This window comes from Papio anubis, chromosome X (genome assembly GCF_008728515.1).
Source record: "Papio anubis isolate 15944 chromosome X, Panubis1.0, whole genome shotgun sequence".
Classification (NCBI taxonomy): domain Eukaryota; kingdom Metazoa; phylum Chordata; class Mammalia; order Primates; family Cercopithecidae; genus Papio; species Papio anubis.
The window spans coordinates 100,421,106-100,448,250 of NC_044996.1; the positions used below are offsets into that span (position 1 = coordinate 100,421,106).

Here is a 27,145-nt window from a genome sequence, read left to right on the forward strand (position 1 = left end):
GTTATACCGAAGGAAGAAATACACAGTGTAACTAATACTAAAAAAGAATGTTCTTCTTTTCTTAAGACAACCAGAATAGTATGCTAATATTTTTTGGTATCTGCCTGGTGGTTTATCCAAAAACAGTATGTATTAAGAATTGCTTCAGTGAAGCATTTTAAATGTTAAATATGGTAGCAAAGAAAAATGATATTAATTTGTGGATTTGGCTCCAAACTTAGTGATGTTGCTGTTGCTGTTACTCCAGTAAGAAAACCATTAAATAAAAAGTACAGGCCAGGCGTGGTGGCTCACGCCTGTAATCCCAGCACTTTGGGCGGGGGCGCAATCAGCACTTTGGGAGGCCAAGGCAGGCGGATCACCTGAGATCAGGAGTTCAAGACCAGCCTGACCAATACGATGAAACCCCGTCTCTACTAAAAATACAAAAATCAGCCGGCTGTAGTGGCATGCTCCTGTAATCCCAGCTACTCAGGAGGCTGAGAGAGGAGAATCGCTTGAACCCGGGAGGCAGAGGTTGCAGTGAGCTGAGATCGTACCATTGCACTCCAGCCTGGGCAACAAGAGTGAACTCCGTCTCAAAAAAAAAAAAAGTACCAAAAAAGTACCAAAAAATAATGATTAGGCCTCACCATTTTTATATCCCAACCAATTCCTATGAAATCTATGAAGATTCTACAAATGCAGCTTCCATGATTAAGCCAACACTATGCAGATCCTTTCTTGAAGAATTTCTTTCCCTTCCTGGTCCCATGTTCTAAGCCAAATCTCAGGATAAACACCAAATCTTACAGTTTTATAACTACCACCAATTATTCCAAGCTGTTAGGGGGTGGGGAGAGGATAGGACTTTTCTAATCCCCTAAGAAAACTGAGTCATATGAGTGAGATGCCTTCCTCCATTCTTTCTCTCAAATCAAACCACTCAAGATTAAAATTTTCAAAATGCCAGTTGAAAGAGGTGAGAGCTATTGAGCATCATAAAGGAAATAGGGCAGAGCAAGTACGGAGAAATAATAGCAACTTTCTTTTTTCTTTAAGAGATGGTGCAGGTGTGTGTGTGTGTGTGTCTCACACTATGTTGCGTGTGTGTGTGTGTGTGTGTGTGTGTATGTATGTCTCACTATGTTGCCCATAGACTACAGGCGCACCACCACGCCCGGCTAAATTTTTTTTTTTTTTCTTCTTTCAGTAGAGACAGGGTTTCTCCATATTGGTCAGGCTGTTCACCAACTCCTGACCTCAGGTGACCCACCCGCCTCGGCCTCTCAAAGTGCTGGGATTACAGACGTGAGCCACTGTGCCCAGCCCACAATATTTTAATTATATGAAACAAATGATCTGTGCATTCTACATGAATAAAATAATAAAAGACAGGAGGCATTTCAGATTTCAAAAGTGGTTTCTAAAAGGAGGTACATATAGATGATCATGTCTTCATGTATTCCTTCTGCCTAAATATCTTGGCATCAAAAAAATTACAGTAAAATTCCTGAGTTTATACAGGGTAGAAGATCAAATAAGACACCTGGAAATGAAGTAGTTCCTAAAGAAGAGTATGGTACAAAGACAGTGGAACTGCTACTTCACTCAGAAGTTTCATGTCGAGTATAATAAGATGGGAAACATACTGAATGAATTGGTGAACTGAGCCATCTGGAAAAAACTGCAGTGTCTGTATAGAAAAAAATTCTGTTAAGTGATGATGAATCAAACCAGCTTTTTTTCTTTTCTTCAGATTTTTCAGCCTGTTCTATAAGTAGGCATTTTCTCATTTTATAGCCTCTTCCATTTTATTTATCTACTCATTTAACAAACACCAACACCCGGTAAAATGGCAAGCTAACACACAAGTCTCATTTGAGTTCAACCCATTTCCTTTGAAACATTTACTGTTTTCATAATTCTCATCTTCCCATCCCTTTCACATTAACTCCTTCAATCAGCACTTACCATACCCAAATACCAAATTATAAAAGGGGACTTATATTGGTATCTCAGCCAATGATCTACAGGTTTCCATAAAAAAGGCACCCTCTTTAGTTGCCTACCTTTAAAATCTCAAAAAAGTTCTAAGTTGACATATTTTAGGAATATTTAAACATGTAAACATTAGGGAAATTTCCTATATAAGCTTCATGAAATAGATGTATTTAACGAAATGTATTTAATGACTGAAGAATAAGGGTGTCATTGTATCTTACGCTTCACATGAAGGAAATAATTTTAATAGTCTGCCAGGATGTGAAAATTAGGGGCATTATATAATTAGGGGCATTATATATAACTATTTATCAACAGTAATATCCTTTTGTTGAAGTTATGGTAGCACACTGCTTCAAATATATACTGAAAATAAGTAACTGTCAATAATATCATTAAAGGATAATGAAATAAAAATCCTGAATTAGGCTGGGCATGGTGGCTTGTACCTGTAATCCCAGCACTTTGGGAGGCTGAGGCAGGCGGATTACCTGAGGTCAGAGGTTCAAGACCAGCCTGACCAATATGGTGAAATCCCGTCTCTATTAAAAATACAAAAATTAGCTGGGCATGGTGGTGCATGCCAGTAGTCCCAGCTACTCGGGAGGCTGAGACTGAAGAATTGCTTGAATCTGGGAGGCGGAGGTTGCAGTGAGCCAAGATCACACCACAGTACTCCAGCCTGGGCAACAGAGTGAGACTCTGTCTCAAAAACAAAACAAAAACAAAAACAAAAACAAAACAAACCCTGAATTAACTGTATGGCATTAACTAGGCAACCAAACCCAGCTTGGGGGGATATTAGCTGAAGCAGAGAAGAAAAACAACAAAATACCTGTCACCCTGAAATGGACTCTGGTTTAGATAATATTAAACTAGTTCACAAATTAAGAATTGGTACCTCTACTGCTCACTAAACACATAAAATCTTTATTGGTCAATTTAACGTAAAAATAACGCCATATGAGTATAAAGTTTGCTGGGCATTAGCTTCGCATTTCTGAGGATGGGCAGAGGGACAAAAATACAAGGATTAAGTTCTAAGACAGGAAAATTTATTTCTCCAACAGTATCTCTGCTGGCCCCAAATTACGGTTGTTTTACATGATAGATAACTGAGACTAAAGAAGGGCTGAAACAATTCATTTGTAAGATATAAATTCTAGAAGATAACATCAGAAAAACTCTTCCAGACATTAGGCAAAGAGTTCATGACCAAGAATCCAAAAGCAAATGCAACAAAAACAAAGGTAAGTAGATGGGACCTAATTAAACTAAAGAGCTTCTGCACGAAAAAGAAATAATCAGCAGAGTAATCAGATAACCAATAGAGTGGGAGAAAATGTTCGCAAACTAGGCATCCGACAAAGGACTAATATTCAGAATCTACAAGGAACTCAAACAAATCAGAAAGAAAAAAAAAAAAACAAATAATCCCATCAAAAAGTGGGCAAAGGATATGAATTGAGAATTCTCAAAAGAAGATATACAAATGGCCAACAAACAGGAAAAAATGCTCAACAGCCCTAATGATCAGGGAAATGCAAATCAAAACCACAATGCGATACCACCTTACTCCTGCAAGAATGGCCATGATTTAAAAATCAAAACATAACAGATGTTGGCATGGATGTGGTGAAAAGGGAACACTTTTACACTGCTGGTGGGAATGTAAACTAGTACAACCACTATGAAAAACAGTGTGGTGGTTCCTTAAAGAACTAAAAGCAGAACTACCATTTGACCCAGAAATCCCACTACTGGATATCTATCCAGAGGAAAAGAAGTTATTATATAAAGAAGACACTTGCACACACGTTTATAGCAGCACAATTTGCAATTGCAAAAATATGGAACCAGCCCAAATGCCCATAAACCACTGAGTGGATATATACCATGGAACACTACTCAGCCAAAAAGGAAGGAAATAATGGCATTCGCAGCAATCTGGATGAAGTTGGAGACCATTACTCTAAGTGAAGTAACTCAGGAATGGAAAACCAAACATCACATGTTCTCACTTAGAAGTGGGAGCTAAACTATGACAATGCAAAGGCGTGGAATGAGATAATGGACTTTGGGGACTCAGGGGGAAGAGGGGAAAGAGGGGCAAGAGGGTGAGGGATAAAAGACTGCACATTGGGTACAGTACACACGGCTCAGGTGATGGGTGCACCAAAGTCACAGAAATTACCACTAAAGAACTTTACCATGCAACCAAACACCACCTGTTCCCCCAAAACTAGTGATATGAAAATAAAAACAAATACACACATATATTCATCTTTATATCAATCATGTGGGTGGCTATAATTATTCTAGTTCTTCAAACACAGAGAAAATCAAGAGTCAGAAATTTACCCAAGGTCACAAAGATATGTGGCAGGGTCAAAGTTTTGAAAACCAAGTTTGTTTGCTCTGAGAGCTGTTTACACGGCACCAACACAGAATTTCAGAGACACATTTTGTGAGAAAGTTATCACCAGTGACAGAAACAAAACAGGAGGCCCTACAATTTATTTCATGTGTGGGTGAAAAAAAAGGAATCTATTATGAAAATACGCTGTATTTAACTAGTTTACCATTCAAAAAGTATTATACATACTTGGGCGGAGGGAAAGGAAATGGGGTAGAGAAGATCTGATCTGTAACGGACAGATTGTTCACACCACTCCCCATACCAAAATATCCTTTTTACCCAACCTGTCCCTCCATTGGATAACAACTACTTACAGATTTGAACACTGCTCAAAGACTAGGCATAACTGGTCTAAGAGCAACCACATCTCCTTTGATAAGAAATCAATTAGGAATGGCCATGTGGCCTATTTCTGGGCAATAAGATGCAAGGTGAAGTATTTTTGAAGAGATCAATAGGCAACCAGGATCTTTCTCCTACATGAAATGATCATCATCGTTTACTATGCACTTACATGCCAGCATTACACTAAGCACCTAAGCCACTGCCCTATAACATCTTTTTATATGAGATATGAAAACGGATGCATTTCACTTTGATTGCACCTGGCAACCATCTTATATCAAAGAGAGCAACCAGCCTTTAGAAAAAGCCAATACAAAACTGAGAAGAAAATGAATCCTTGATGAAACCTTGTATCAGTTGAATCAACCAATCCTGAAGGCTAGACTTCACATACGAGCATATTTTTAATTATTTTAACAAATTTGAGTTGGAGTTCCTGAGGTTACAGCCTAAAAAGCATCTATACCAACACACTGTGCTAGAAAACAGCTTAATGTTGTGAAAAAGTCATCAGAGGTTCCACATTTATCCAGATGAAGGTGAAGTATTAGAAAAATGGAAAACCACCTAAAGGGGGATATCATTCCTTCTATTTCCTACCTTCACTTATTCTGAATGCTAAGCACTTTAGTAATAAACTAAAATACCTCTTTCTCTTTGACTAAAAATGTTCATGCCCAAATTCTTCTTAAAATAGGTAAGGAATACTAGAGAGAGGGCTGAAAAAGTCAACGTCAGGATGAGATAAAAATCAAACGAAACCTTCACACTCTAGGGATGAGAAATATCATGGACTCGTTAAAGGTAAAAGTCCCCCTAAAAGAAGGCTGCCCTCACTTAAGGCAATTTTGCTAAAAACACCATGACTTGACTTTTTAGACTTTCTACCTGGACAAATAAAAGTGGTATGCAGGAATGTTCCCACCAAGCATAAGTAGAACACTTTTAATCAGCCATGAAACACTGTTTCCCTTGATTAAAGGAGATTTTAAATATGGCCACCTTCATTTAAATGGAATTTTGCATCTTGAGAATTACTTAAGGTATCACTGTACTGATACATGGATAGTCACATTCCATAATTTGGGACACATCTGACTGCTTTTCCCTTCAAATCTATTTCCTAAGTAACATTTACCAAACTGCTACCAAAAACACTTCTGCAACATAATAAGCATGTTGTAACAATATTGTGAAATACTTAAATGTTTATTCTGTACTATAAGACATTTTAAGAGTCTCTGATAGCTAATAGAAACTGCAAAAAAATGTGAGACAGCTTTACAAACTTATTTTCCAGTTCATATCCACTGACGTCCGACAGTATGGTGTCAAAAATGCTACTACTCTAAGCTTGAGGAAAAGTGGTAACTTCCAGGCATCCCTCTTTCTCCACACTACTTGCACTTACCCTGGAGCCTATTCCTAGACTGCACTTACCTTCAACCACTGTGTGATCTAAATTCTTCGCAATCTACTGTTCTTAGTGTTTTTGGTTGTATCTCCCTCTCTCTTTCACATCACCAAGCATTGTCTTTTAACTCATGTAAGGTAGAAACAGTACTTGAATAGTTTTCTACTTTAAAAATCTAGAACAATTAGACACTCTTGAGTACAGTTTTTTTTATTTTTAACCTTCAGTAGTTCCTTATTAGTGAGCTCAAATTACAATCTACTTGAATGTCATTCTTTATCTCCCCAACCACCCCTCCATTAGAATCAAGATAGTCTGCAATGGAGATTCAGAATACAACAACCATTATAAACAATAATCATAAATTCACAAAAACTTAAACTTTTTCCTAGAACTGCTACTCCTTTCAAAACATAATTCCTCTGTTGGGCAGGAAAGCACTATTTTCAGAAAAAGCCCAGCAACACCTAAATTGATGGTTCAGATAGCACAAAAAACTCAATGAAAAATGAAAAACTGGAGAAATATCAAATTTCCATGGATAGGAAGTTAATCAACAACATATCATCTTTTCCCAACAATGTTTATGCTCACAAACCAACAGTCCAAACGCCTTACAGAGAACATTCTTTTTTCTAATTTAAATACAAGATGTGCTTCTGCTGGTAGAAGTACTGAGACCCATGGAAACAGATAGTCAATGATTGGGTCACAGATAAACAACCATTCAGAACCATTCAGCTGGTTCTGAACTCTACAGTGGCAAATCATTTCTAGAGGAGTTATTTACATATCCAAACAGATTGAAACCTTCACCCTTTCCTGATGACAGATCTTAGTTTAAAACTATTTTTTTAAAAGTGTAATTGTATAATGTTACCATGGAAGTCTTAGCATAACTACTTTGTACCTTGAAACTTTACTTCACAGTTGATAAACAGTTCTGTCACCTGAATTTTCAAATTTTCTTTTAAAGTGCCAATATAAATTCCAACATTTCTCAATGCTCTGATATTTAAGAACAACAAAAACAAAAAAACCCCACAAAATTAAACATTGTATCTTGAAAAAACCCAACAACCTACCTTTAAACTAGACTCATAGTCTGTGTTCACTTTGAACATAAGCCCAAGTCGTAAATGAATTTCCTTGGCTCGACAAAAGCTGGGATCAACATAAAGCACCTCCTGAAATGCTTTAATTGCCCTGAAAGAATATAGACATAAGATATCTTAACTTTTTAACACGTGCATGAATTCTTGCTTGGTAGTACATTGAAACTTCTGTTTTATGCAATATTGTTTTAAAGGACATGTCGGTTTTATAAAAATGATGTTAATAAATACTAAAAAAGTAAAATTGAAAAGGGGCATATGGACCTTTTATATAATTAAATGTATATAATCTAATTTGATATAAAGGGGAAGGAAGATCAGTTGAATTTACTCTAAATTATTCAAACAGACAGTACTTCATGGTTTAATCAAATTATCAGTATAAATAACTGATTTCATTGTTTCTGAAATTTCCTAGGGGAAAACAGGGTGGGGCAGACAGGAAAGTTTTTAAGGATATGGATTAATCTTGTTTCTAGTCTACTCTGTAAAAATAAGTCTTCTTTCTAAAATTTTACACTTTTGTCTTCCATATTTAGGCATACAAACCACCTGTACCTTATCTTTTATACTATGTGAGGTTAAGAGACAGTCTTCATATTTTCCAAACTGATATCCAATAGTACCTGCACCATTTGTAGAAATGATCATCCTTACTCCAAAACTCTATGTTGCTACTTTGTTCTAAATCAAATATCCATATTTGTGTAGGTCTACTTCTCTATTCCATTCCACTTTTCTTCATCTATCAGTTTCATCTTTGCCCCAAATTCACAGTGTATCTTTTATAAAAGGTTTTGATTACTAATAGAACAAGTTCAGGGATTGGGGAAAGAAACACTTTTCATTGAATACATTTTTATATTGTTTAATTTGACCATGTGAATGTATTACCGACTCAAAAATAAATACTAAAATAATGACAAAGAAAAATGTCTACTTTGAATTTTGAACATTATATCAGATATAACAGTATATTCAGTATCATTTTAGGTTCTTCTACATGATTTAAAGCTTCTTCCAAGCACAAGCTAATATATTCTTTGCAAAACTTTTAATCAATTATCTCTAGCCCTACAGACCTTAAAGTGGCTATTTAGAATCTTAGATGCTTTCAAAACAAAACAATCTTTTGTATAAAATAGATCAAAACATCATAGCCACAAAATAGGGCAAAATAATACTTCATGTCTTTAGTAACTTTACTTTGATGGATTCATACATTATTTACTTCCCAAAAAATATGTGAATGGTTATGTACATGTTTACTATAAAATTAAGAGTCCTAAAAGGTAGTGTTTATTGCAGATGGCAGTGAGGGGTGGAACACAGGTCTGGCATCAGACACCTTTACCCTGATTATGACAGTACTTAACTTTCTTCTGAAGGGGAGCTGGGTATCCATCTGTTAAGTGGATTTTTTTTAAGTAGGTGGGGTATGTGTGTGTTTTATTATCTGATGTATATAGGCTTTGAGGCAGGAGAGGCGAATTAAAGGACTGACAGGCAAAAACTGGTAAATCACCATTCTCATTTAAAGGCAGCTTCCTACTTATCGCAATCAATGTACACTTAGGGGTTGGGGCAAGTCATATGTTTGGAAAAGGCATCAAAAGGGTTAGGACGAGAACAACTGCAGCAATAAATGGTGCCAATTAAAACATATGGTGTGACTGGGAAAGGGTATACAAAGGCTTTTAGAAGCTTCTGGGGTGACAGCAGTATTTTATTTCTTGACCCAGGTGGTGATTACATGAATGTTTATTTTATAACAACATGTTAAGATATACACTGATGATTTATGCATTTTTCCATAGGTATGTTATATTTTATAATAATAAAATTATGTATAATGCTTCTTAACCTTACCTTATGATATGACCAGAAAACTCTCTAAAGGAATGGGTCAGAACTAAACAATGTCCACACATGCCAATAAAAAACCCAGGCAGGCCTGAGTCAAAGATATGAAAGAAAAAAATGAAAGTGGAAAAGAAGAAAGAAATAATAAAGAATTCAGGAAACGAAAAAGGTATAACAAAGGGTATGTGAGCAAGAGAAGGAGAAGGAACACAGTACAAAAACAGCCCTCAGGTGCAATATTTCCTACTCTCAGTTTCTATTTCTAGCCTTTTCCCTAAACATAGTATTTGTGGATGTGTCTTACTCCATGGGTGCCTTTAGCACAGACATCTTTTCCATTTAGTTCACAATGTCACACAGGTGCAAAGAAATATGAGTTTAACATGTTCTCTATGTCTGTTAACAAACTGAGGTTAAAAAAACACACACACTATTAATCTATAAGCAAAAACACATGTTCCAAATAACAGTCGTCTGGGTCTACGTTTACTCTTTAAGGACTATTAAGTGCCCAGGACAAGGTGCAACCTATAAATATAAAATCAAAGTTCTCCTCGTTGACCTTTCAAAGTTTATCTCTAATCGAAAACCTTATAGACCCAATCTTCTGCTTCTGTATCTCATTACTAGATTACTGAAATAGTCTCCTTAAGGACTTCCCTTGCTCTGCTCTGGCTTGTACATATTCCCTCAAACATGTGGCTCCTGTGATTGCCTAACAATTATGATACTATAAATAAAATCTCCATGTTGCACTCAAGATGTGTGAGCAGTACCTATTCAACTCCATTTCCTCTTATGCCCTATTATTGCTCCTCCTAAGATATGAACTGGCTTATCTCAGGAATTCTTAAATACTGGTTCTCTTGACTTCACTGCTTTTCCTTACTAATTCTCCTGATCTATAATATTTTGATTCTTCTGCTCCCCTCTAAACCCACTATTATTGTCAAGACACACTACCCAAACTGGTCAACAACGATTTTTGCTTAGGGTAAAGCAGCAGTTAGGTCCACTTTACAATCAAATCATTTCATTCACTACCTATCAGTGTGCTGTCTCCAGTTTTTCCAAGTGTATTCCTTGAGGCCTGTATTTCTCTTCTATGTTTAATATCCTAAAATAATACAGCAGAGGGTTCAAATGTAATAGATGTTTACTTGTACCATCACGTTTACAGTTAATTGATGGGACTTCTTTACTGATCAGTTCTTCTCATCTAATACAAAACACATTATTCGAACATGTAAATTCATTTCCTTTTCTACACTTTTACCCATGCTCCTCTCCTCTGTGCATCTTCAGGTTTCTCCATCCCAAGAAAAACAAATAAGTAAATAAATAAGAAATAAAAACACTGGGGGAGGGGGAGAAGGAAGTTGAAGGGAAGGTGGATTTGGAGTTAAGAGTTCGGAGTTAGAGTTGAGGGAGTGGGGGAGTAGAGAAAATAAGTAACACTCAGACTACATTCTAATTTTGGTCATCAGCTTACCGCATTCATATTTCACCAAAATGCAGGTGGCCAGAACATGATCTCTATGGCACAAACTAGACTAAATCATCAACACATTCAATTTATGCTAACCTCAGAATTCTGACAGAGAATTTTAGAACATGAGAAATAGCTACCAGAAACCATAAATATGTTTATGATACAATCCCTGGAAAGGTTTACAGTTTTCAAATCCTTAAAGCATATTCTCTAATGAAACAAAAGAAATGCACATTGTTCTGCATGGTATCATTGGTATTTTTCTTAAAATCTGAAAAATACAGTTTTATATCATCAAAATAATTTCTATAGATTTTCAGTTTCAAGGTGTTTATCATTTAATGTTTGCCACTGTCAACCATTTTAAAAAGAAAATGATACAAAGCTAAAACCTCAATAACACTACTTGCAAAAAACATACACATGTGCTGAATATATTTCACAATGGTCATTTTTAATAAGATTTCTACAAAGTCATTTTTTAAAGCCTCCTCTAAAACTACAGTAAAAATAATAGTCTTAATATTCTTAGCACAGTTTCAGTACATTTGGAAAGACACATAATAAAACTTTAAGTTGGCTGGGCGTGGTGGCTCACACCCGTAATCCCAGCACTTTGGGAAGCAGAGGTGGGTGGATCGCGAGGTCAAGAAATCGAGACCATCCTGGCCAACGTGGTAAAACCCCATCTCTACTAAAACTACAAAAATTAGCTGGGCGTGGTGGCGCGTGCCTGTAGTCCCAGCTACTCGGGAGGTTGAGGCGGAAGAATAGCTTGAACCCAGGAGGCAGAGGTTGCAGTGAGCTGTGACTGCACCACTGAACTCCAGCCTGGCGATAGAGTGAGACTCAGTCTCAAATAAATAAATAAATAAATAAATAAATTAAAACTTTAAGTTCTCTGAGGCTAATAAGCTGAACCGGAGATTTCTCACAGAGATGTATGAAGGGATAAATCAACTAATTCCACAAATTTTCATACTAACAAAAGAATATTTTAGCTCTAATTAAGTTATAACACATACATACACAACACAGATATACATATGTATTAGGAAATTTAGAAGTTGTCTCTAAATAATTAGAAACATTTGATGAAGCAAGAGACAGGTAAGATTTTAAAAGATGGAGATGGAAGAAGGCAAAAGTCACACAGGTAAAAAAAAATGCTTCAGACGTTTTCAGGAAAACGTTAATACAGTGTGACTGGCACAAAGAATATATTAATATTTAGGGGAGCAGTAGGCTAGAAGGATTATTTGAGGTTCAATCAGAAATGACCTTAAATGTGAGGCTAAATTAGAAATATCATACCCTGGATTATTCGCACTGACAATTGCTAATATATCACCTGTCCTGGTTCTTTTCCCCTCTCTAGCCCCTCTTCATCACTTCAGGAGTGGGATTATTTTCTTTCCCCTACCCTATTGCAAGATTTATGTTTTTATCCACAATTTCCCAGAAGCCTAATTAATCAAAGCCCTTCCAAAATTTATCTGGCAATCTAAGTATCACTGTTTAAGTGTAATTTTATCAGAACTGCCTTAAATCTGCTACTTATTTTCCAAAATGAAAGTATATATAAAAAACTCAAAACATGTTAACATCAACTGCTTAATTTCAATGGAAATATAACAGCATGTTTGTATCATGACAGCTCAAAAATACAATTAGATGTTTGCCAGGCTCCATGCTAGACAAGCCTCAGAATCAATGGTATCACCATGCATTAGGTATATGCTGCATTATTCTTTCATTCCATCAAAAAGCTGTAAGAACATCATTAAAACCACTATTCTTTTTCTTTACTGAACCCAAAGCAGTGACTATACAGGAGAGCAGAAATTCCTACACCCCTAAGAACACTTGTGACTAGTACAGTGCTATGAAAATAAATCCTACAGAAACTTTACACCAGGCTCCGTGGCTCACACCTATAATCCCAGCACTTTGGGAGGCCAAGGCAGGAGGATTGCTTGAGCCCAGGGGTTCGAGACCAGTCTGGGCAACACAGTGAGACCTCGTCTCTACAAAAAATACAAAATAATTAGCCAGGCATAGTGGCTCAAGCCTGTAGTCCAAGCTACTCAGGAGGCTGAGGCAGAAGGATCACTAGAGCCCCAGGAGGTTGAGACTTTAGTGGGCCGTGATTGTGCCACTACACTCCAGCCTGGGTGACAGACTGAGACTCTCAGAAAAAAAAGGAAAGAAAAGAAAGAAAAGAGAAAAGAAGAGAAAGGAAAAAAGAAAACTTTAGTAATTTGTTAATATTTCTGTCTTTCTGAATTCATTTCTACCTCATTCTCCTAATCCTTTTTGATGTCAAAGTAATAATTATCACATTTCCTTATTAAGCCTGTCAATTATATTTGGGGGCTTAATTTCCAAAATCCTATGCCTCTAGCACAGTATCTCTTACATTTGCTGCCATAAGACCATTCTGATATTGATCAATAGGAAGAAGGAAAAAGGTTACAGGACAGAGATAGTTAATAAAGATTCTTAGGAAGATATATTTAGAGAGATGGCTATAAGCTATATTAGGAAGAATGGTTTCTATTGTACTGACTTTATTTTTTCCCCCAACTATCTTTTTTTAGTCTAACTTTTCCTTGCTTTGTATTTCACTTACTCTCACCCTAGGATATAGGTTTCCTTCCAAAGGCAAGAAGCTCAGTTCAAGGTATCCCCGAGCAATTAGCCACCTTAATGAATAAGAACAAGTGAATGCAGGGGCTTGCATGCATGCACATGTAAAGGAATGGCAAGACTGGTTTCTAGCACTCTGCTGCATATATTTTACACTCTGCTTCTATGTCTTCCTTTATCCTTCTCAACATCTTTTAAGTTTGGTCCCAGATTACTGAGTAAAAGTAGCTGTTACCATAAGTCCAGTGAGGATGGAACAGTTGCATGGTCTCCTCTGTCTAAGAAGAGGCTGCAACTGATACTGGAAAAACCGACCAAATAATTGTACTATCTAGAGGCTAACCAATAAAATCAACTCTGAAAGAAAAAATAGGTAGCATAACATGACAATAGGTTAACAATAACACTATAGTTACTAAAATTGCTCTCAATAACATTTTAAGTCACCAACTGAGACACACATTGGTCACACATACTATCATAAAATGCTTAACCTCATCAAATGCCAACAGACACAATTAGCAAATATCACATTTTACTTAAATTATAAATGTACCAGAGATACAATACTCTGAAACATCATAGGCAGATTCTTCATACTGACAATACAAAACAAAAACCCATATTCATCCCTAGAAATATTTCTCAATAAATCCCAAAGAACCTGATATGTGACAAAAAATTCCTGATCCCAGTAATCAGTAAGTATCTACAAATAAAACACAAACATAGTTTTAACCTAAATAAGCTCCAATCAATTAAGGCTGTACTCTAAAACTATCACCAAGCACCTACTCCATACTTTCTAATTTTATAGCTGTTAAAGAAATAGCAAGTTAAAGCAAAAATGTGAGGCACAATTTGTGAAAGAACATTTGATTAACAAGAGAAAAACACAGCCAGAGTGAATTCATAAGATAGGGTGTGAGACGTATCATTTTAGGAAGCAGCTATAAGAATTGAAACTCAAGACATGAGAAAATGATGGTAACCAGGACACGATCAACAGAGCAGGGGGCACTTATTAATATAGACATTGCATTGTCCTTGTATCATTCGGTTTCATTTCTTAGGTCAACTGAAAAATATAGAAATCATATGTAGATAAGGAATCACAACTACAAGCTTGCTAACTTAACATGGCCATATGCTTATTAAAGCAATCAACATTTGAACTATTGACAGGTTCACCTCACTACTAATTTTATGTTCTTAACCCCAGTACATAGAGAGGCTTACAAATTGCCACAGGTATGCGAAAACTGGCTGGTATGAGGTAGAACTGAAGAATTCCTCCCCTCAGGTTGCACCTAAAATTATTTCTAGTTGGCCATAAAGATTACATCATTGTGCTCAAGTGAACAATGACAAATACTGATTAAATAATAACCACCTATCAATCTTAAAACCTGGGGACAGAGTACAATAAAATATTTGATTGGAGAATATGAGCATAAACTTGCTTCTGCCACTCAACAGTTACGTAATACTGACTGACAGACACACACACACCCCTGCTTTCTCCATCTACAAAATTAAGGTAAAATTAAGGGGGAAAAACTAAATTATCTCTAAGACCACTTCTAATTCTAAAAGTTTAGAATTCTGAATTCTATAAGTAGGCTATTAAAGAAACGGAAAGATTTTAAAAGTCTTAATCTATTTTTGGTTTTAAATACAATACACTGAACATTAAGTTAGGAGACTTTATTTAGGATAGTTTAAGAGAGAATAAAATTACAAAGTTTCTTCATAAAAATCAATTATACCTTTGTAAGATTTACAAAGAAAACCAGTGATCTAAATCATTATAATACACTATATACACACAGGTATTCTCTAACAAAGCAGTGCTTCAACACATGATCAAAAGTCAACAAGACCAAAAGCTAAGAAAAAAGATACTAGGAAAAACCATCCATGTATAAAGCCTCCTCTTTAGGGAAACCATATAAAATCATTGTCAATGCATATGTAAATGTTCTGTAATAAGTATTCAGGGTGCCCAACAGATATATGACAGAGTTGTAACATTTTGCCAAACACTCAATCACCTTCCTTTGGACTCCCACAGAATTCACCCGGGAGCTTAAAATTCTGGAGCACTGAAGGGACTCTGAAAAGGTCAGATACGCTAACAATAAAAAAATGCCGCCAGGTGTGGTGGCTCACACCTGTAAATCCTAGCATTTTGGGAGGCTGAGGCAGGCAGATCACTTGAGGTCAGGAGTTCGACACCAGCCTGGCCAACATGGTAAAACTCCGTCTCTACTAAAAATACAAAAACATTAGCCAGGCATGGTGGTGGGCACCTGTAATCCCAGCTACTTGGGAGGCTGAGGCAGGAGAATCGCTTGAACCCGGGAGGTAGAGGTTGCAGTGAGCCAAGATCGTGCCACTACATACCAGTGACAGAGCAAGACTCTGACCCTCCCCCTACCAAAAAAAAAAAAAAAAAAAAAGAAACTACATTGGGTTTACATTTCATAAAATGTGCTGTATCTCATTTGATCATCAAAACTCTATAGGAAAGGCATGTGACTGCTATGTAGTTTTGTTTTTTAAACAAATGAGGAGGCCGGGCATGGTGGCTCATGCCTGTAAATCTCAGCACTTTGGGAGGCGGAGGTGGGAGCATGCCCTGAGGCCAGGAGTTCAAGATCAGACTGGGCAACATAGGCGGAGGCCCTATCTCTACAAATAAAAACAAATTCGCTGGGCATGGTGGCATGTGCCTGTGTGGTCCTAGCTACTTGGGAGGCTAAGGTGGAAGGACTGCTTGAACACAGTAGATTGAGACTGCAGTGAGCAGCAATCACACTACTGCACTCCCGCCTGGGCAACAGAGTGAGACCCTGTCTCAAAAAATAAATAAAATAAAATAAAATAAAATAAAAATAAATAAACTAATGAGGAAACAGACCTAGAGAAGTTATTTAACTCAAGATCAAACTAAGTGGCAATGCTGTGACCACAATACCAATCTTTCAGCTAAAACTATATATATATATATATATATATATATATTTTCCCCCCCCATTAGCGCATACTATTGTCTGGTAAACAGAAAAACAACAATGGGGCAAAGGCCATAACAGGGTACTACACTTTACAGTTTAGAAAATCTTACATATTGTTACTATTATATTTAATCTCCAACTCTGAAGTGGTACTATTCTAGAGAACTAAGAGTTTATGAGTTGGTGCCTAGTTACTGGATATTGGAAAGTGCTATCTGGTATGTGGCAGGGAGAAGCGGTCAATCTTGTCTAGAAGTCTGAAAACTAGCCATCATAGACCATTTACCCACATATCTTGACTTCTGAGATCATAGTGATTTGCCAGTTCAAATAACTTGGGGAACACCAGTCCATAATGAATGACTGAGAAATTCCAAAAAGCTTTCTAATCTAAGCCTTCTTCAACAGAATCTTATACTAGATTCTTTCAGGAAAACATACAACTCTAAAAATCTAAGGTGAGTCAATACCCTTCAAGGAACAATCTAATCATTTCAAGAGATTACTGAAAAGTGTAGGTTTAATGACAGCAAATTTTGTATTTATCTCTCACACACACACACACACACACAAAAAAATCAAGCAAAAACAAAACAAGCCATTTACTGAAAACAACTGAATTACTGGCTTTATGTCAACTTACCACTGAAATGCATTATAATGGAAGTAGACCAAACCAAGACCATATAAAAAGGCAGCATTCTGTAAAGGAAGGGAAAAAGATTTTTAGGAAAAATACTTGTATCTAACATATATGACGTTATTACTGTAAAATATGGTATCCAAGATGTTTTAAGTCCTAAAACTCTATCATAAATTACAATATATTTACAATATATTTTTAAAATACCAAAATAACAGTGATCAGATGGTACAAATTCCAATCAACTTAGAGAGGTATTCCAGCCCAGAAATAAGAATATTTACTAGCAGAAATTCTATGGTCAAATCTAAAATTAAAAATCGATTCTTCAGGAATATGAAAATGCTCAGCTTATGTTATCCTATTCTCTCTTGCTTGTATCTACGTTCTTTCCCTGGTTCTTTCTGCTTCTTGAATTGGATTTAATTTTATATTTAGTACTGCCAGGAAGGTAGCTATAATTCAAAGTAAATGCACAAGATAAACCTAAAACAAATTTTAGTATTTAAGAAAAATAGTATCATGCCAATCATCACCTAGGCATGAACATCTTGTGCTTTAAATATCATTGACTCCTTTTGCAGTATGAAACAGACATGCGTCAACACTTATCCTAACTTTGACCTCTGAACTCCAAATAGGAACTGGCTATTTATATAATTTATATTTATATAACTCCCTGTTTTTTTTCTCTTTCTCTCTCTTTTTTTTTTTTTTTTAAAGAGACAAGGTCTCGCTCTGTCACACCGTGATCACAGCTCACTGCAGCCTCAACCTTCTGAGCTCAAGCAATCCTCCCACCTCAGCCTCCCAAGTAGTTGGGACTAAAGGAAATGTGACACCATGCCCAGCTCCTACTCATTTTCAAAAACAGCAAAGGTTTGAGTACCTAGTATATGTTTTACCAATAACCAAGCAAATCTATTTTACTAAACCTTCCCTATTAAAAAAGAAGGTAAAGCTTTCATACTGATCTGTGTGAACAAATTTCATCTTCTAAATTCTTGACTCGGATCAGGGCACCTCCCTTGGGAGATCAATCCCCTGTCCTCCTGCTCTTTGCTCCATGAGAAAGATCCACCTACGACCTCTAGTCCTCAGACCAACCAGCCCAAGGAACATCTCACCAATTTTAAATCGGGTAAGTGGCCCCTTTTTTACTGTCTTCTCCAACCTCTCTCACTATCCCTCAACCTCTTTCTCCTTTCAATCTTGGCGCCACCCTTCAATCTCTCCCTTCTCTTAATTTCAATTCCTTTCATTTTCTGGTAGAGACAAAGGAGACACGTTTTGTCCGTGGACCGAAAACGCTGGCGCCGGTCACGGACTGGGGAAGGCAGCCTTCCCTTGGTGTTTAATCATTGCAGGCACACCTCTCTGATTACTCACCCACGTTTCAGAGGTGTCTGACCACGCTGCAGGACGCCTGCCTTGGTCCTTCAGCCTCAGCGACAAGCCCCACTTTTCTGGGGGAGGGGCAAGCACCCCGACCCCCTTCTCTCCCTGTCTCTACCCTTTCTCTGCTTTTCTGGGGGGAGGGGCAAGCACCCCGACCCCCTTCTCTCCCTGTCTCTACCCCTTCTCTGCTTTTCTGGGGGGAGGGGCAAGCACCCCGACCCCCTTCTCTCCCTGTCTCTACCCCTTCTCTGCTTTTCTGGGGAAGGGGCAAGCACCCCGACCCCTTCTCTCCCTGTTTCTACCCCTTCTCTGCTTTTCTAGGGGAGGAGCAAGAACCCTGACCTCTTATTTTTGCGCCCCAACCTCTTATTTCCGCGCCCCGAACCCTTTCCCGCTTTTCTGGAGGGCAAGAACCCCCAAACTCCTCCTCTCTGTGTCTCTACTCTCTCTTTTCTCTGGGCTTGCCTCCTTCACTATGGGCAACCTTCCACCCTCCATTCCTCCTCCTTCTCCCTTACCCTGTGTTCTCAAGAACTGAAAACCTCTTCAACTCACACCTGACCTAAAACCTAAATGCCTTGTTTTCTTCTACAATGCCACTTAACCCCAATACAAACTCGACAGTAGTTCCAAATAGCCAGAAAACAGCACTTTCGATTTTTCCATCCTACAAGATCTAAATAATTCTTGTCATAAAATAGGCAAACGGTCTGAGGTGCCTGACGTCCAGGCATTCTTTTACACATTGGTCCCTCCCTAGTCTCTGTTCCCAATGCAACTCATCCCAAATCTTCCTTCTTTCCCTCCCGCCTGTCCCCTCAGTCCCAACCCCAAGCATCACTGAGTCTTTCTAATCTTCCTTTCTACAGACCCATCTGACCTCTCCCCTCCTCGCCAGGCCGAGCTAGGTCCCAATTTTTCCTCAGACTCCGCTCCCCTACCCTGTAATCCTTTTATCACTCCCCTCCTCACACCCGGTCTGGCTTACAGTTTCGTTCTGCGACTAGCCCTCCCCCACCTGCCCAGCAATTTCCTCTTAAAAAAGTGGCTAGGGCTAAAGGCATAGTCAAGGTTAATGTTCCTTTTTCTTTATCCGACTTCTCCCAAATCAGTTAGCGTTTAGGCTCTTTTTCACCAAATAAGAAAACCCGAGCCCAGTTCATGGCTGCAACCCTGAGACGCTTTTAGCCCTAGACCCTGAAAGGTCAGAAGGCTGTCTTATTCTTAATATGCATTTTATTTTATTACCTAATCTGCTCCCGACATTAAATAAAGCTCCAAAAATTAAATTCCGGCCCTCAAACCCCACAACAGGACTTAATGAACCTCACCTTCAAGGTGTACAACAATAGAGTAGAGGCAGCCAAGTACCAATTTATTTCTGAGTTGCAATTCCTTGCCTCCACTGTGAGACAAACCCCAGTCACATCTCCACCACACAACTCCAAACGCCTCAACCGCAGCTGCCAGGGGTTCTTCCAGAACCTCCTCCCCCAGGAGCTTGCTACAAGTGCCGGAAATCTGGCCACTGGGCCAAGGAATGCCCACAGCCCGGGATTCCTCCTAAGCCATGTCCCATCTGTGCGGGACCCCACTGGAAATCGGACAGTCCAACTCGCCTGGCAGCCCTCCCAGAGCCCCTGGAGCTTTGGCCCAAGGCTCTCTGACTGACTCCTTCCCAGATCTTCTCGGGTTAGCGGCTGAAGACTGACGCTGCCCCATCGCCTCGGAAGCCGCCTGGACCATCAGAGACGCTTTGGGTAACTCTTACAGTGGGGGGTAAGTCCGTCCCCTTCTTAATCAATACGGAGGCTACCCACTCCACATTACCTTCTTTTCAAGGGCCTGTTTCCCTTGCCTCCATAACTGTTGTGGGTATTGATGGCCAGGCTTCTAAACCTCTTAAAACTCCCCAACTCTGGTGCCAATTTGGACAACATTCTTTTTTAGTTATCCTCACCTGCCCAGCTCCCTTATTAGGTCAAGACATTTTAACTAAATTATCTGCTTCCCTGACTACTCCTAGGCTACAGCCACACCTCACTGCCACCTGTTCTCCCAGTTCAAAGCCTCCTTCACATCCTCCCCTCGTATCCCCCCACCTTAACCCACAAGTGTGGGACATCTCTACTCCTTCCCTGGCAACCAATCACATGCCCATTACTATCCCATTAAAACTCAATCACCCTTACGCCACTCAATGCCAATATCCCATCCCACAGCACGCTTTAAAAGGATTAAAGCCTGTTATCACTCACCTGCTACAGCATGGCCTTTTAAAACCTATAAACTCTCCTTACAATTTCCCCATTTTACCTGTCCAAAAACCAGACAAGTCTTACAGATTAGTTCAAGATCTGCGCCTTATCAACCGAATTGTTTTGCCTATCCATCCTGTGGTGCCCAACCCGTACAACTCTTTTGTCCTCAATATCTTCCTCCACAACTCACTATTCCGTTCTTGATCTTAAAGATGCTTTTTTCACGATTCCCCTGCACCCTTCATCCCAGCCTCTCTTTGCTTTCACTTAGACTGACCCTCACACACATCAGGCTCAGCAAATTACCTGGGCTGTACTGCTGCAAGGCCTCACAGACAGCCCCCATTACTTCAGTCAAGCCCAAATTTTTTCCTCATCTGTTACCTATCTTGGCATAATTCTCATAAAAATACATGTGCTCTCCCTGCTGATCGTGTCCGGCTAATCTCCTAAACCCCAATCCCTTCTACAAAACAACAACTCCTTTCCTTCCTAGGCATGGTTAGTACGGACAGAATTCTTACACAAGAGCCGGGACTGCGTCCTGTAGCCTTTCTGTCCAAACAACTTGACCTTATTGTTTTAGCCTAGCCCTCATGTCTATGTCTGCGCGCAGCAGCTGCCACTGCTTTAATACTGTTACAGGCCCTAGAAATCACAAACTACGCTCAACTCTCTACAGTTCTCGTAACTTCCAAAATCTATTTTCTTCCCCCAACCATCGCTCAGGACAATGCTTATGCAGATAAGTTAGCTAAAAAAGCAGCTAGCGTTCCAACTTCTATCCCTCACAGCAGTTTTCCTCCTTCACATCGGCCACTCCCACCTACTCCCCCGCTGAAACTTCCACCTATCAATCTCTTCCCACACAAGGCAAATGGTTCTTAGACTAAGGAAAATATCTCCTTCCAGCCTCAGAGGCCCATTCTATTCTGTCGTCATTTCATAACTTCTTCCATCTAGGTTACAAACCGCTAGCCTATCTCTTAGAACCTCTCATTTCCTTTCCATCCTGGATACCTATCCTCAAGGAGATCACTTCTCAGTGTTCCATCTGCTATTCTACTATCCCTCAGGGATTGTTCAGGCCCCCTCCCTTTCCTACACATCAAGCTCGGGGATTTGCCCCGGCCAGGACTGGCAAATTGACTTTACTCACATGCCCCGAGTCAGAAAACTACAATACATCTTGGTCTGGGTAGACACTTCCACTGGATAGGTAGAGGCCTTTCCCACACGGTCTGACAAGGCCACCACGGTCATTTCTTCCCTTCTGTCAGACATAATTCCTCGGTTTGGCCTTCCTAACTCTATACAGTCTGATAACGGACCGGCCTTTACTAGTCAAATCACCCAAGCAGTTTCTCAGGCTCTTAGTATTCAGTGAAACCTTTATATCCTTTACCGTCCTCAATCTTCAGGAAAGGTAGAACAGACTAACAGTCTTTTAAAAACACACTTCACCAAGCTCAGTCACCAACTTAAAAAGGACTAGACAATACTTTTACCACTTTCCTTTCTCAGAATTCAGGCCTGTCCTCGGAATGCTACAGGTTACAGCCCATTTGAGCTCCTGTGTGGACACTCCTTTTTATCAGGTCCCAGTCTCATTCCAGACACCAGACCAACTTAGACTGCACCCCAAAACACTTTCATCCCTACTGTCTTCTGTCTAGTCATACTCCTATTCACCGTTCTCAACTACTCATAAATGCCCGGCTCGTGTTTACACTGCCGGTTTACACTGTTACTCCAAGCCATCACAGCTGATATCTCCTAGTGCTATCCCAAACCGCCACTCTAAATTCCCTCTTAAAGTAAATAATCTTTGCTGGCAGGGCTATGCTGAACCTCCTTGGGTACTCTCTAATTAGACGTCCTAGGTCCTCCCAGTTCTTAGTCCTTCAATACCTGTTTTTTCTCCTTCTCTTACCTTGTGTCTTCCGTTTACTTTTTCAATTCATACAAAAACAAAACCGCATCCAGGCCATCACCAATCATTCAATACGACAAAGGTTTCTTCTAACGACCCCACAATATCACCCCTTACCACAAAATCTTCCTTCAGCTTAATCTCTCCCACTCTAGGTTCCCACGCTGTCCCTAATGGCGCTTGAAGCAGCCCTGAGAAACATCGCCCATTCTCTCTCCATACCACCCCCCAAAAAAATTTTTCACTGCCCCAAACACTTCAATACTATTTTATTGTATTTTTCTTATTAATATAAGGCAGGAATGTCATGCCTCTGAGCCCAAGCCAAGCCACCCCATCTCCTGCGACTTGCACGTATATGCCCAGATGGCCTGAAGTAATTGAAGAATCACAAAAGAAGTGCAAATGCCCTGCCGTGCCCTACTGATGACATTCCACCACAAAAGAAGTGAAAATGGCTGATCCTTGCCTTAAGCGATGACATTATTTTGTGAAATTCCTTTTCCTGGCTCATCCTAGCTCAAAAAGCTCCCCCACTGAGCACCTTGTGACCCCCACTCCTGCCCGCCAGAGAACCCCCCTTTGACTGGAATTTTCCTTTACCTACCCAAATCCGATAAAACGGCCCCACACTTATCTCCACTGACTCTCTTTTCGGACTCAGCCCGCCTGCACCCAGGTGAAATAAACAGCCATGTTGCTCACTCAAAGCCTGTTTGGTGGTCTCTTCACAGGGACGCGCATGACAGTATCAAATTACAAATGTCTCTGAATTCTAAAACTTCAAAATTTTTAAACTATTATTACAATGATTGTCATGCTGCCTTGCGTTGCATCTCCCAAGAAAGACTGTGAGATAAAGCTTTTTGTACAAGTAGTTTATTTGAGAAGTATCCGAGGAAATACCTTTAATGAAGTAAAGAAGTGAGTCAGGAAAGGAAAGTATGCCAATGAAGGATGCATTATGGAGCCAATTATGACTCTAGGTAACTGGTACTCAAGCCTGCTGGAGATCTCTGGGAGACAGTATGGAACATTTCTCAGAGTCATCTTGCCCTAAGTATGAAGGAACTAGGGTAATTATACCACAACTTCTGTAATTCATTATTTGAGAAAAAGAATCAATGATGTTTAAAGCCCAAAATGTAAACAGCTTGTCAGAGGCATTTGAACGAGAAGAATTCCATCTTGAATAGGGGCTTGGTAAAGTAAGGCTGTGACCTACTGAGCTGCATTCCCAGGAGTCAGGCATTCTTAGTCACAGGATGAGACTGGAGGTTGGCACAAGATACAGGTCACAAAGACCTTGCTGATAAAAACAGGTTGCAGTAAAGAAGCCAGCCAAAAGCCACCGAAACCAAGATGGCAACGAAAGTGACCTCTGGTCATCCTCACTGCTCATTATACACTAATTATAATGCATTAGTATGCTAAAAGACACTCCTAGCAGCGCCAAGACAACCTCAGAGCCCTGTAAGGTCTAAAAAGGGGAGGAACCCTCAGTTCCCGGAATTGCCCACTGCTTTCCTGGAAAACTCATTAATAATTCACCCCCTGTTTAGCATACAATCAAGAAATAACTAAGTATTGTCAGTTGAGCAGGTATTCCTTTACTTTCTTAATAAACTTGCTTTCACTTTACTCTGGATTATCCTCAAATTCTTTCTTGCGTGAGATCCAATCTGGGGTTTGGATCAGGACCCTGTTCCAGTAACAAGCTGAGTGACTTTTCTTGCTTTTTAAATATGCTAAAGTTTGTCCTAAAATTATATCATGCATTTCCTTTGAATTCTAAGTATCTTTCTAGAAACACTGTTTCTTAAATACATTGTCAAATATAAAAATATGGTAATTTCATTAAGTCCTCATTACCCCCAATTTTCTGAATGAGGAAATTATGTTACAGAAGTATTCACCAATTCCAGGAGTCACAAAGGTCTCAGACAGCATCCATTTTTAAAGTTCCTGTTTAAATTTTAAATTTTAAATTTAGTGGAAACTGTTTTTAATCAGGATCATTCATCTACTATCCCACCCCCTGAAATAATCTGAGCATTTACTAGGTGCCAGGGACAATACTCAAGGGCTAAACAAACAAATCTGAATAAAATATACTTCCCCTGCTCTCAAGAAGTATGCAATCTAGAGGGTGGGGGAGAGGAGGCATGGATATTCAGAATGTGGTAAATGTGGTAATAGTTAATCCAGAGTCTTTTAGTGTTCTACCTAAAAAGTCGGTATTTGAAAGACAATGGGGGTGTGGGGGTGGGGGTGGTTGTGAAAGGAAAGGGAGCAACATCTTAACATCTATTTAGGCAACTGCCTGGAGAGGGTGGGGTGAGGGTAGAATGGAAATATGAGTTTATTAAGGAGCATTTCTGATTTCAGGACATACCGTACATTCTTCCAACTTCATTCTTCTCCCTCTAGGAAATTTTACTCAATCCCTACCACTCTATAAATTCTGTCAATCATTCAAGATCCATTTAAATGCCACCTTCTCCATGAAAGCTTTGCTTCCTGTCCCACCTCAAACTAGAGGTGATTTTTCCAACCTCTAAATTTGGTCTTACTGCAACGTCTCTATCATCTGACATTATTATGTAACAGTAAAAACTTAGTTTTATGCAATATCTAACATCAACTCTTTCAAAAGGTTCTAAAAAACCCTGTGAGGTGGTAGAGGGCTTCATTTATAGAATGAAGAAACTGAATCAGAGAATAAGCAATTTACTCAAGGAAACAGGTACCAAGTAACAGACATAGGAACTGAAGCTAAGTCAGTCTCCAGAGCTCACTCTTAACTATTATACCATATATTTGTTATTTATGTGTTGACTAAACTCCATCCAATCAAAGAAAAATGCCATAAAGGCAGGAGTGATCACTGCCTGTATTCCTTGTTATCACCTAGCACAGGGTGCACTTCCATAGAGTAGATGCCCGAAGATTTACTAATCGAATCACCCAGTACAAGGGTACTTCAAAAAGTTCATGGAAAAAAAAAAAAAAAAACAAATTAAAAAATAAAAATATAAACATTATTTATCAACATAAGCTCCATTAAGTTCAAGACACGTTTGTAAGCAATGATACCAACCATTTAGTCCAGTCCTAAACAACTGAGGGGTCCTGGGAATGTAGCCATGTCAATGCAGTCTTTTTTACATTATTTACTGAAGAAAAAAGGTGTCCTTTAAAGATTTTTTAAAATAGGAAACAAAAAGAAGCCAGAAGGAGCCAAATCAGGACTGTAAGGTGGGTGCCTGCCTAATCATTTCCCATGAAAACTCTCAAAATATTGCCCTTCTTTGATGAGAGGACTGAGTAGAGGCACTGCCATGGTGAGGCATTCCTGGGCATTTTTCCGCTAAAGCTTTGGCGTTCTTAGAACATAGGCATAATAAGCAGAGATTATTATCATTCTTTGACTCTCCGGAAAGTCAACAAGCAAAATGCCTTGAGAATCCCAAAAAACTGTTGTCATGATCTGTGCTCTTGATCGGTCCACTTTCACTATGACTGGATCAATTTCTACCTCTTGGTAGCCACTGCTTTGATTGTGCTTTGCCATTAAGATCATACTGGCAAAGCCAAGTTTCACCTCCTGTTACAATCCTTTGAAGAAATGCTCAGGATCTTTTTTTTTTTTTTGTGGTGGGGGGGTGTCTTGCTTTGTCACCCAGGCTGGAGTGCAGTGGTGCATCTCCGCTCACTGTAACCTTCGCCTCTGGGGTTCAAGCAATTCTCCTGCCTCAGTCTCCCAAGTAGCTGGGACTACAGGTGCGTGCCACCATGCTGTTAGATACGAGTTCTAAATTTCTTTTCAAAGAATCAATGTCAGTATGTTCAATTCTTTACCTTCTACTTTTAAACTTAACTTCCTCATAAAGCAACCTTTTTCGATTAGCTGCTCCACCCTGACTCATTTCAATCACCTGTTCCACTCCGGCTCATTCCAATCACCTGCTCCACCCTGACTCATTACCTGCTCTGTCATAACCATTTTCCCCCGCCAAACCACTCACCCTGGCACGCTCTTCAAATTAGCCAATCAGAATTAGTTTATCCTAGCCAACAGGAGAACGACGCAGCAGTAGGGGCTACCTGCCTCAGGGATAAGAACCCCCTTCCCCTCCCTGGTCCAAGTCTGCGCTCACCATTGCTCCATCTGTAAGGGCGCACCCTTCTATAGAAGTACCTTGCCTTGCTGAGAATTAAAAAGAACATTTTACATTCCAGTGCTATTTCTTTCGTGGCACCGAAACTTTATGTATAACAATTTGGGGGGCTCGCCTGTGATTACATTCCCTTACATTCCCCTCCGGACAGTCTCTGGTTCTCTCTCAAGAGGAGGTACGCCCTGCCCCTTGTGGTGGCCTCAAGGGTGAGAAATCAGAACCCACCCAGTGCAAGGAATAATCCAAGCTCTCGGCAACCCGGGCTGGGGGTGGGGGCGGGGGGGACGACATGACTGGCCAGTAACCTAGCTTAAAGGATCCTCACATACCACAGTGATGACTCTGTGCACAGACCAAGGAAGGAGAAGCCATGAAAGCTGCTAAAGTATTTCCTTGGGGGTGGTGAAGTACTCCTTGGTTGGGGTGGCT

General features: G+C 39.4%; 1 protein-coding gene across 25 annotated transcripts in view; it reads right to left on the reverse strand.

Moving 5' to 3' along the window:
* The window catches only part of KDM6A (lysine demethylase 6A), a 231,800-nt gene that overhangs the window by 80,716 nt on the left and 123,939 nt on the right, over window positions 1-27,145 (reverse strand). For 23 of the 25 annotated variants that reach the window (XR_004180861.1, XR_002519460.2, XM_031660982.1 and 20 more), the window contains exons 5-6: window positions 16,944-17,002; window positions 7,247-7,367 (exon numbers count right to left, since the gene is read on the reverse strand). Coding sequence is in view for 21 of the 25 variants with exons in the window: in XM_031660982.1 (XP_031516842.1) it covers window positions 7,247-7,367; window positions 16,944-17,002 (180 nt within the window). In the remaining 4 variants the exon portion in view is untranslated. The remainder of the gene's footprint in view (window positions 1-7,246; window positions 7,368-16,943; window positions 17,003-27,145) is intronic. The other 2 variants (XM_017953897.3, XM_017953896.3) reach the window with 1 other exon arrangement.